General features: G+C 65.5%; 1 protein-coding gene across 1 annotated transcript; it reads right to left on the bottom strand.

The window, feature by feature from the left end:
* Positions 1–1,053: 1,053 nt before the first annotated feature.
* Positions 1,054–9,816, bottom strand: PKP3 (plakophilin 3; the record flags this gene model as incomplete). The annotated part of the gene is made up of 14 exons (XM_081240825.1): positions 1,054–1,235; positions 1,422–1,509; positions 1,608–1,800; positions 2,021–2,174; positions 2,469–2,654; positions 2,738–2,908; positions 2,983–3,100; positions 3,522–3,696; positions 3,986–4,190; positions 4,820–4,943; positions 5,032–5,663; positions 5,769–5,845; positions 8,011–8,206; positions 9,736–9,816. 14 exons carry the CDS (start codon positions 9,814–9,816, stop codon positions 1,200–1,202), a joined length of 2,436 nt encoding a protein of 811 aa, XP_081096951.1. The 3' UTR covers positions 1,054–1,199.
* Positions 9,817–10,064: the final 248 nt, after the last annotated feature.

A 10,064-nucleotide genomic window follows, 5' to 3' on the forward strand; every position in this document is an offset into this window, starting at 1 on the left:
CCCAGGTCTCGGCCTCTCCTCCCCCGGGGCAGGAAGCGGGTATGCAGTGTCCTGAGCAGAACACCCCACCCCTCACTTACGTCTCAGGCACTCCAGGGCCCTGGATCCCTCCCTTTTTTTGCTCCATGGCCACCTGGTCACCGCACCTGGGTGTCCACTCAAGCCCACTCACTCCCCATCTTCATCCTGAGCCAGCTCAGGCATGTCTCTTGCAGCGGCCTCCTCAGGTCTCCCTGCTTGGGGCCGTGACTATTCCCAGTCCCACTCTGATCCAGACAGTCCCTGGGGGGCAGTCCCCTTAGAGACTTCAGGTTCTGAGCTTTGCAGAAAAAGCCTGTTGTAAAAATATCAGTGGGAACTTTACAACCAAAGGGCCTGGCTTGGTGAGATGGAGAGAGGTCCCAGAACCTACTGGACCCCAAGCCTCAGACAGCATGAGTATACCTGTCAGGGCACCTCCAGGCCCAGGAAGTCAGGGCAGGGAGAGGTGTTGGATGCATCTGTCGCGTGAGCACAGCCCGGTAGGGCAGCACCGAGGCCAGTAGGAGTCACGGCTGCCCCAGAAGTGCTCGTTCCTCTGCACACAAGGTCCCCAGCTCTGCTGCTTCTGCGTCTCACTTAGCTTGAGGCTGCCTCTGCTGTCTGCCCCATCTCCTCCATTCTCTCTGCCAGCTCTCCTGCTGCTGGACACGCCCTCCTCCCTGTCCTGGGTCTCCTGACCTGGAGAGGCCTGTGTATGGGCCCAGGGGGGAGTGTCCTAAGGGGCAGGCATGGTTGCTCTTGGGGACATTGCTGAGTCCTTGGGTCCGACCCCCAAGTCTGACCAACCAAAGAAGCATGAGGGGCTGTGGCTGCTGTGTTCACGGCCACCTTTATTCCCATTGCTGGCTGTCCCGAGGCACTGCTGGGCTACAGCCAGTGCCACCTCTGCCAGTGTGACCTGGCCACCATCCCGTGCATCAGAGCAGCCTCAAGCCCTGCCCCACCCCCTGCCCTGCAGAAGCCAATTCCCCAGCCGCAAGCCCCTGTCCCCTCCCCCGTGGCCCAGGCCTTCAAGTTGCACGTGGATGGGGCTCCAGCAAGAGCCCCTGGGCCATCATCAACCTTCTCCTCCAGGACAGCTGGCGAGCAGCCCTGAGCTGAGCCCTTCCCTCGGAGGCGGGTCACATCGCATTCTCCTTCTCCAAGGGAGGCTTCGCCTACGGGCCCAGGAAGTCCTCCTTTCGGTAGCCCTTCTGCAGTGGAGAGGGGCCTGGAGTCAGGGCGCTGCTGCTCCGCATCCCGTCCCCCTGGGTGTGCTGGAAGTGGGCCCCTGGTCTTATGGGTGCCCTGGGCCACGTGGGTTTCCATGTCCTTCCCTGGCGTCCTGTGCCCACGTCCCACACTCACAGCCCCGCCTGCCCTGGACCGTGGGAACATACCGCCCGGAAGTCTCGGTGGAGCTTGCTGTACTGCCACAGGTTGGCCAAGAGGCTGGAGGCTGCCCGGGAGGACTTCTCACTGTCAGGGCTGGGGGGGTAGAGGGCAGGGGTCAGTGGGGTGACGGGCTTGGCCAGAAGGCAGGGCAAGCTGGGGGGGCAGGGTGGGCACGGGGCTCGGGCCCTGACCTGTCCCGCTTCTTCTTGATGAAGAACAGCTTGTGGAGCCCGTCGAAGTAGAGCAGGTCTCGGGCGGCCACGGGACTGGCCACCACCAAGTTGTTGAGGATGGCTATGATGTTCACCAGCACATCGGCGGGGGGAGTGCACTCAGCCGGGCTGCCAGGCAGCTTCTCGATCAGGTGGCTCACCACCTTGGTGGCTGCCAGCAGGTTGGGGCGGTCAGTCTCCATTGCCCGCCCCCTGCCCCGCCCCCTCGGCACCCGCCATCCCCTGCTCCCCCAGGGAGCTGGTGCGCCTGTCTGTTCACCAGCTCTGGCTTCCCAGAAGCCAGCCGGAGGAGCAGCAGCACAGACAGGGTCCAGGCCCGCGCCCGGCCCCCAGGGGAGGCAGAACCCAGGCTTCGGGACGGCTGGACTCACACAGCTCATCCTTGTTTCTGGCGTTCCGAGACAGGTTTCGGATGAGGCCGGTCAGTGACCGCAGCTGGTGGTGGTCAGCGGTCCGAACTCGGTCCAGCAGCGGGTTCAGGATGCGTTCCTGCTCCAGAGCCAGCCGGCTCAGCACGCCCGCCCACTGCCGGCAGGAGAGGGGCTGGTGAGAACGTGCTGGCGCCCCGTGGAGGCCCCAGGTCTGCTCCCTCCCGGCCCAACCCTCCCGGCACCTTCCTTAAACTCAGTGCAGACCCCGGGGGCCGGAGGTGGCATCCTCCGGCCGCATCCTGCCTGCCTTCCTCTCTCGCTCTGAAGTTCTGGCCCCCCGATGCACCGTAAAGTCCGGGAGAGCAGACTCCTGTCCCCTGTTCACCCCTTGTGTCCCCAGTGCCTCGCGCCCCAGTGCGTGGCCAGGTGTGGTCCCAGGCCACCTCACCCTGCGGTCGCCTGCGGTGATGTTCTGCAGTGCGCCGGCTGCCGCTTCCGTCGTGTGCCGGTTGAGCTCACAGCGCTGCAGCAGCCGGTTGTACAGTGCCACGACCTGGGGGCTCCACAGCCACTCCAGGCCCTTGGGGTCCTTAGACACCTCGGTGAAGGTGAGCGCGTCGGCCGTGAGGGACAGCTGGGCAGGAGGGCGTGGAGGGTCAGCCAAGGTCACCCGGGATCCCTGCTTCCGCCTGCCCCCCTGCCCAGGCCCACACCCACCTCTCGGAGCCGCCGGCTCTGTGGCGTGAAGCAGCCCACTGCCTCGCCTGGCAGCGCCCCTGCCACATCCCGGCGGCCTCGGCCCTCCAGCCGCTGCAGGGCCGACGGTGGCATCTCGTCGTACAGGCGGTAGGACAGGTTCCTGAGCACGCACACGGCGTTCTCCACGCTCTGTGGACAGAGGGCAGACCTTGGTCAGAGCAGGCTGGAGCCCCTCGGGCCCCGGGGCGCTGGCTGACCCTCACCTTGTCCTCGCACTTGCCCACGTCCAGGGCATGGTTGATATAGGTGACCAGGGAGTCCACCAGCCCGTGGCACTCACGCATCTTCTGGCGAGTGGCCTGGGAGGCCGAGCTGAGGTTCCTTTGGATGGAGGCAGATCAGAGACCCCCACTGGGACCGCAGGCAGAGCCCACCCCACAGGGACCCACCCAAGGCTGAGATCCTGAGCACCAATCCCCTCGTCCCCCGAGCTGGGCTCTGCCCCTCGGCACCTCCACAGGCCCATCCCCCATCCACTTCTCAAAGTGTCCGGGGCTCCGGGGAGGTTATCAATATCAGATCAAACCCCTGATTTAAAGAAATCTGAGCCTGCAGCCCCCAGTCTGTTGACATCTGGCCGGGGGCCACACCTGGCGGCCCGTTCCACTCCTGCGTCAGCGCCTCTGCCTCGCTGTCCACTTCTCCCAGACACGCCCCCCACCCCGGTGGCCCCGCCTTGCCATTCAGACCTCAGATCCTAACGCCCCTTCTCTGGGCCTCCCCTGCCTGCTGCCCATCGCACCTGAGGAAGCCCGTGGCGTTGTAGAAGATCTCCGCTTCCGAGGCATTCTGCTGGGTGAGGGGCGGTCCCCCGGCCCCTGAGAAGGGGCCCAGCACCAGGTCTGTGAGCTGCTCCAGCGTGTCTCGGGCCAGGCGGTCCTTCAGGTGGTCACTGGAGGACAAGTTCCACAGGATCCCTGTGGCAGGTGGGCCGAGGCCGTGGTCAGGGACGGCCCTCCAGCCCCTCCGCCTCTTCCGGGGATGGTACCCAGAGCCCTGCCTGGCGCTTCGAGCCTCACCCAAGAGCCTCGCTGGGGAGAGCCTGAGTGTGACGTGTAGGGTCACGGGGCTGCAACAGCGCAGAGAGGAGGACGCGTGGGGACACGGGGCCTGGGGCTGGAGTCCAGCTCCAAAGAGACATGCCACAGGGATGGCCGTGGGGACCGAGGGAAGGATGGCAGAGCGGCGGCTGGGGAGCAGGGCCACCTGTGACATTCTTGCGCAGCTCGTCGTCCTGCTCACGCAGCGAACGCAGCAGCTCAAAGATGCCGTTCTCCTCCACCAGGGCCAGCTTGTTGTCCGCGTTGTCGTAGACAAGGTTGCGCATGGCGCCTGTGGCGTGGCGCTGCACCTCCTGGTTGGCGTGGTTGAAGAGCTTCACCAGCCTAGCCACAGCCTGCAGGCTGCGGGCCTGTGGGCATAGCCACACGGGTGTTAGCGCTTGTGCACACGCTGCATAGGTATGTGTAAACGTATGCAAGTGTATATGGATGTGTGAGTACATATGCAGGTGTATGGAGATGTGTGCAGGTGTGTGCAGAAACATGCAGATGTGTGCAACTGTGTGCAGGTATGTGCAGGTATATAGAGACGTGTGCATACACATACAGGTGTATGGAGATGTATGCAGGTGTGTGAAGATGTGTGCAAATGTGTGCAGAAGCCTGCAGGTGTATAGAGATGTGTGCATACTCATGCAGGTAGGTGTATGGAGATGTGTGCAGAGGTGTGCAGATGCATGCAAAGGTGTGCAAAGGTGTGCAGGTGTGTGCAGGTACATAGAGACGTGCATAGGCATACAGGTGTATGGAGATGTACATGGGTGTGTGCAGATGCGTGCAAATGTGTGCAGAAGCGTGGTGTGTGCAGGTGTATTCAGATTTGTGCAAGTCAGTCCCTCCTGCCCCTCCTCTGCTGAGGAGGCCCTGGGCAGATGGGGTCTGCCCAGGCAGCTTGGGGATCAGTGAGGGGTGGTCAGGGACCAGACAGAGGACAGTGAGTGAAGGGGGGCCCATGAGGGTGGTAAGCAGGGGTGGTCACCTGCTTCTTGGCTGCTGTGTCACTGTAGCACTTGTGCTGAATGTAGGCTGCTCCCAGCACCTGCAGGTTGGGATCTGAGGCCATGAGGTACTTGACTGCCGAGGGCAGGTCAATGTCATCAAAGCTGCAGAGAAAAGAGACAGGTCAGGCTGAGCCTGGGGACAGACCAGGGTTATGGCAGAAGCCCTCTCCCCAAGCCAGGCCCAGCTCACCCACTGCTGAGCCTCTGCAAAGTGCGGTGGCCACCGTAGCTGTCCAGCCCACGCGTGTCCGGCAGGTGGCCCGAGTTGCCCAGGCTGAGGCTGAGGCTGCGCACAGATGGCGCCTGGGTCACGGGCTCCAGGACGCCCCCTGGCACTCCCCCAGCCCCCACACGGCTGCGGTGGCCGCCCTGGAACCGCTGCAGGGTCCGCATGGCGGGGGCACGGATGATCCGGCTGGGCGGCTCCTCGGCAGCCTCCGGCCAGCCCAGGCCCCCAGCCCGGCTAGAGCTGGAGCTGGCCTGGCGCTCAGAGGCAGAGGCCCTGTAGGCGGAGGTGGCCGCCGGCTCCAGCCACTCCTCCACCACTCCGTAGCGGTCATCCGGGCCCCCGGCCCCCAGGCTGAGTGAGCGCAGGGACAAGGTGTCGTGATCCGCCCGGCTCCCCACCCCGCCACGCTCGTGGAAGGACGTAGGCCGGGTGGGCGGGGGCGCGGCGGGCCGGGCACCCCCATACCCTGCGGCTCCAAGGGCACTGCCCCCGCTCTGGGCTGAGCTCAGCCTTCGACCGGAGCTCAGGTCCATGACTGAGCGGGAGGACCAGGAGACAGGGCTGTAGGTGGGCCTGGCGATGCGCCGGCAGGTCTGTGGGGCAGAGAGGGGAGGGCAGTGAGGGCCGCTGGGCTTCCTGACGCTGGAGTCCCCAGAGCCCCCAGAACCTCCCTCACGGGACTCCAGACTGTCACTCACCGAGGTGTCCCCGCTCCGGCCCTGGGAGCGGGAGCTGAAACCGGCCTGCAAGGTGTGGTACTGAGCCCGGCACGCGCCTGCAGACAGGGACAGAGCAGCCTGGCTGGGCCAATGGCAAGGCACTAGCCTCCTGCCTCCCTTCCTGCCCTGAGCCCTGGTGGGGAGGCCAGTGGACTCTGGGGCAGGTGCCTTGGCTTCTGGTCCCTGCCGTCGCCTTGTCATCCCTCCCACAGCCCCCGTCCCTTCCAGCTGTGCACCTCAGCGGGGGACGGATGTGCTCACCCTGCTGACCTCCCGGCTACCTAGTGTGCCAGGGCCTCCTTCCTCAGCTCCCCGATCCCTGCCAGGGCACAACGCCTGGCCACCGCCCCCAGGAAGCCACACTGACCTCCTGGGAGCCCATCCTGTGCTGTTGGTCACTCGCCGCAGACACACAGTCTCCCGAGCCACACCCACCCTTAGCCACACACAAACCGGGGGCACCGGTGCCAGCCCACCTGCATGGCAAGTGGACAGATGGGCAGGTGGGTGGAGGGTGGAGGGTGGAGAGGTGGGGGGAGGGCGGGTTGGACCATTGGAAGGATGGGTGGTTGGATGAACAGACTGACCGGTGTGTGAAGGGGTATCTAAGCCGGGAGGATGGAGGGACGGATGGATGCTGAAGGGACAACTGAATGAATATGTGGATGACAGGTGGCACGGTGTGGTTGGTCAGGTGTATGGGAAGAGCTGAGAACACCCGGAGAAGAGTTGGGCAAAGGTCAGACCAAGGCAGAGCAGTGGGAACAGACTGGGGGGGCATCACCTGGGCAATGCCAGGGGCGGGGTCTTTGGGTGGGGAGGGTATTCCTGGAGTGGTCAGCCTCTGCTAGAGTCCCTGCTGTGGCCACATCTGGAGGGGGAAGAGTCCCATCCCCCGAAGGCCAGGGTAGAGTGACTTGGCTGAAGGGATTCAGGGTGAGGGTGAAGGGAAGGGGGGGCCTTGGACCCTCCCACAACCTCTGCCTCAGTTAGGTCTGGGGGGACTGCCCCACCCAGCACGCTCCCCAGACAGGCCCTGGTTAATGAGGCTTCTGGGCAGGGGCTATTAACCCTTTGACGCTAGTGAGGCCCAGCCTTGGGGGGGGGGCACGGCCCCCTCCCCCAAATTATAATCCTCTTTCCCCTAATTGCCAGGGTAGCCAGGGTGGTAATTAACCCCTCCCTGCTCCCTCCTCTACCCCATGACCCCTGGGCACCCAACTTGGCCACCAGCAAGGCTGAGGCCCAGGGAGGGGAGGATGCAGGAATCCAGGCAGCCCTGGCGGCCCCTGTACTGGCTGACCCGCTTATCCCCCGACCAGCAGCTGGCGGCCAGCACTGGGAAAGGCCCTCTGAAGGTCACGCGAGCCACTGTGGAGCGGGGTCTTGACCCCTGACATCCTGGAGGCTCCTCTTACTGTCTGACCTTGGTTCCTGTGGCTGCAGCTGGCAAGGGAGGAAATTTCTAGAAGTGCCCTGAACTTGCGCACACTCATGCACACGCACACACACACTCACGTACACCCGTGCACGTGCCCCATGCACAAACCGGGGTTCCTACATAGGGGGCTGCCTAGCCCTGAGGGGCATTCCCCCACCCGCTACTCTCATGGTGAGTAGCCGGGTCACCCCAGCAGGGCCCCCCACCGCCGCAATTCCGCAGGGAGACCCTGGCCCAGACAGGCCGTGGCTCTCCTCCAGGAGTTCCAGACCCCGCCCCTCACCTTTCTGTCTGCTCATTCCCGTGGGGCATGGGGGCTGGACGCTAGAGTCTGGGTGTCTGTGTCTCTGCGTTTGTGTCTCCAGGGGAGTGACGTGTGTGTCTGCGTGTCTCTGAGACCGTGTGTGAGCCCCCGTGGGATGTGGGACCGGACGCGTGCATGTTCCGGGTTTGCCCGCAGAGACGGACCCGGCCGGCCACGTGCCACTTCTCCCGTGCCCACCCTGGGGGGGGGGGTGGGAGGCTCAGGGCCCGGTGGGCAGGTGAGGCCCAACCCGACTGGCAGGGAGGACCCCGGGGTCCCTGCCAGGAGATGGAGGCCTCACCTCTGGCTTCTCCTACGCCTGGAGGGGTAGGGTGGTGACTCAAGGCGGGCCTGGGTGAGTCAGGGAGCTGAGTCCGGAGTGGCCCCACCGCGGCCTCCGGCCCTCGCACCACCACGCCCGCCAAGGCCACCTCCACCCACCACCCACCGTGGGCACCCGGCCAGCGTCTGCTTACCTGTGGCCGCCCTGGCCACGCCGTCGGGCTGGGCCGGCCCGTTCTGCCAAGGCTGCTGACCCAGCTGCAGGAGGCGAGCGCGGACCTGCTCCTGGACACGAGCTGCACGCAGCCTCTCGGCCTCCGGGCCTTCGGTGCCCCGGCAGTCCAGCTGCAGGTCCGAGGGCAGCGCCAGGGAGCACACACCCATCTCGGGCTGCAGGGCCGACAGCAGGAAGTTACCGTCCTGCATGGCGGCGGGCACGGGGGCCGAATCTGCCTGGCCTGGGCCCGGTTGCCACCTCCAGCGCGATTTGTCTCTGCTGTCTCTTCCCGCGCGGCCCTGTCCCTGAAGTCCCCTCCCCGCTGGCCTCACCCAGGGCTGGCCCGGAGACCGAGACCGACGCCGCCCAGCCCTGAGCTCAGCTAGGGGCGGGGACACCTGGGCCAGGTGGGAGGGAGGGGCTACCGCCCGCTTAAGGTGGAATTTGGGCGGAAGAACAGGCCCTGCGTGTTCCCCCTCCTGCCCATCCCAGGACAGGGCAGAAGGGGTCCGGGCCCTTCTTTGTTCCCAGCCTGTCCTTTGGGATAGGCCACAGCTGCTCCTTTGGGCCTACTGTTCTGAGCATTAGGGAAAGGTGGAGGGAGGCCACCTCGGGGAGTCTGAGGGTGGGAGCTCCCCCTCCCTCGGGAGCTGGGGGCTCCAGGTAACTCCAAGGACCAGGCACTGCAGCCATGAGGTTGGAGTGAGGCCTAGCAGGGGTCAGGTGCTAAGGGACAGAGTTGAGGATAAAAGGCTTGGAGTGGAGCTTTAGGGTGGAAGGGGGCTCTATGAGGCCCTCGTCCCTGGTCCTTGGTGCCCAAGAGACCCCAGAAGCAAGAGGCGAGATGGGCCCACCCCAGGCTCATGACCCTCCAGATCTCCATCCTGCAGACTCTGGAAGTGCCCCCAGCCCCCCGCCTCTGCAGAGGCCTCCAAAGGGCTGGCTAGCCCTCCTGGGCTCCCGCCCCCCACCAGGCTGTGGAGGTGGGAGGCCTCTTCCAACCCATGAGTCAAGGCTCAGCTCAGCAGAGGCAGGCGGGGCTGCCCCAGGGGGTTGACTCAGAGGGGCCCTCCTGCCCTGGCTGGGGGCACAGGATCTGACGTGCTCCAGGGAGAACCAGGAGTCCAGGCGAGCAGGGTCGGAGTTGTGTGGGGAGGGAGGCCCAGCAGTCGGAGGTGGGGGCGGAAGGGCCAGGCTTAGCAGCGCTCGTCCCAAGATGGTCTCCCTGGAGTGCCACTGCCAGCTGGAGCAGCACGCTCCAAGGCCTCCCGTGTAGGCCTGGCTTGGATCCAGGACAGGCCCCTGGCGGACTGAGTGGGGGCTGAGCCCAGGAGGGCTGGAGGCCTGCGGGCTGAGTGGCCTCATGTACCTCCTTGGGTTCCCCTGGAAAAGTCGCCCTGGGGCCACGCTCACAGGCCTTCTCTCCCATGGGAGGCCCTGACCCCAGGCCCTGGCCCCCCTGAAGGCAGGGGACGTGAGCCCAGGTGGGAATGGTGGCTGGGGGCAGTGGCCTGGGGGTGAGGCGGGGTCAGGGTCAGAAGGCAGCCCTAGGGGTGAGGTCAGGGCTGGGGAGGGGACTGGGAGTGGGAGTCAGAGGTCAACGTTGGGGGTGAGAGAGGGAGGGGAGGGTCCCCGGAAAGGACAAGGTGAACCCTGGGGTGGAGCCTCCCGGCTCAGGGAATGTGCACAGTGGGCGACCTACCCTGCTGGTGGTCCAGATACTGCCGGCCCCCGGGCTCATCCCAGAGGCCTCTGCTGCCGGCTGAGGAGTCCTGGGCTGCATCCCGGGCCCAGCACTGCCGTCAGGGCCTCAGTGTGGGACAGGACTGCTGGGGCACCGGGAGGGCGGGGTGGGAACGCCCGCACGCTCAGCGAGCTCATCAGACCGGTTGCTTCCCTGAGAGACGTGTTTTGTGTGGAAAAATCCCGGGATACAAGTTTGTACAGCGCTGAGCGCGCCTGGAGGCCCGCCCTTCACTCGAGTCCGCCTGGGCCCACCTGGCAGGGCAGCAGGCCTCGAGGGGCAGACTG

Source organism: Mesoplodon bidens (genome assembly GCF_964165515.1).
Source record: "Mesoplodon bidens genome assembly, chromosome: 7".
NCBI lineage: Eukaryota > Metazoa > Chordata > Mammalia > Artiodactyla > Ziphiidae > Mesoplodon > Mesoplodon bidens.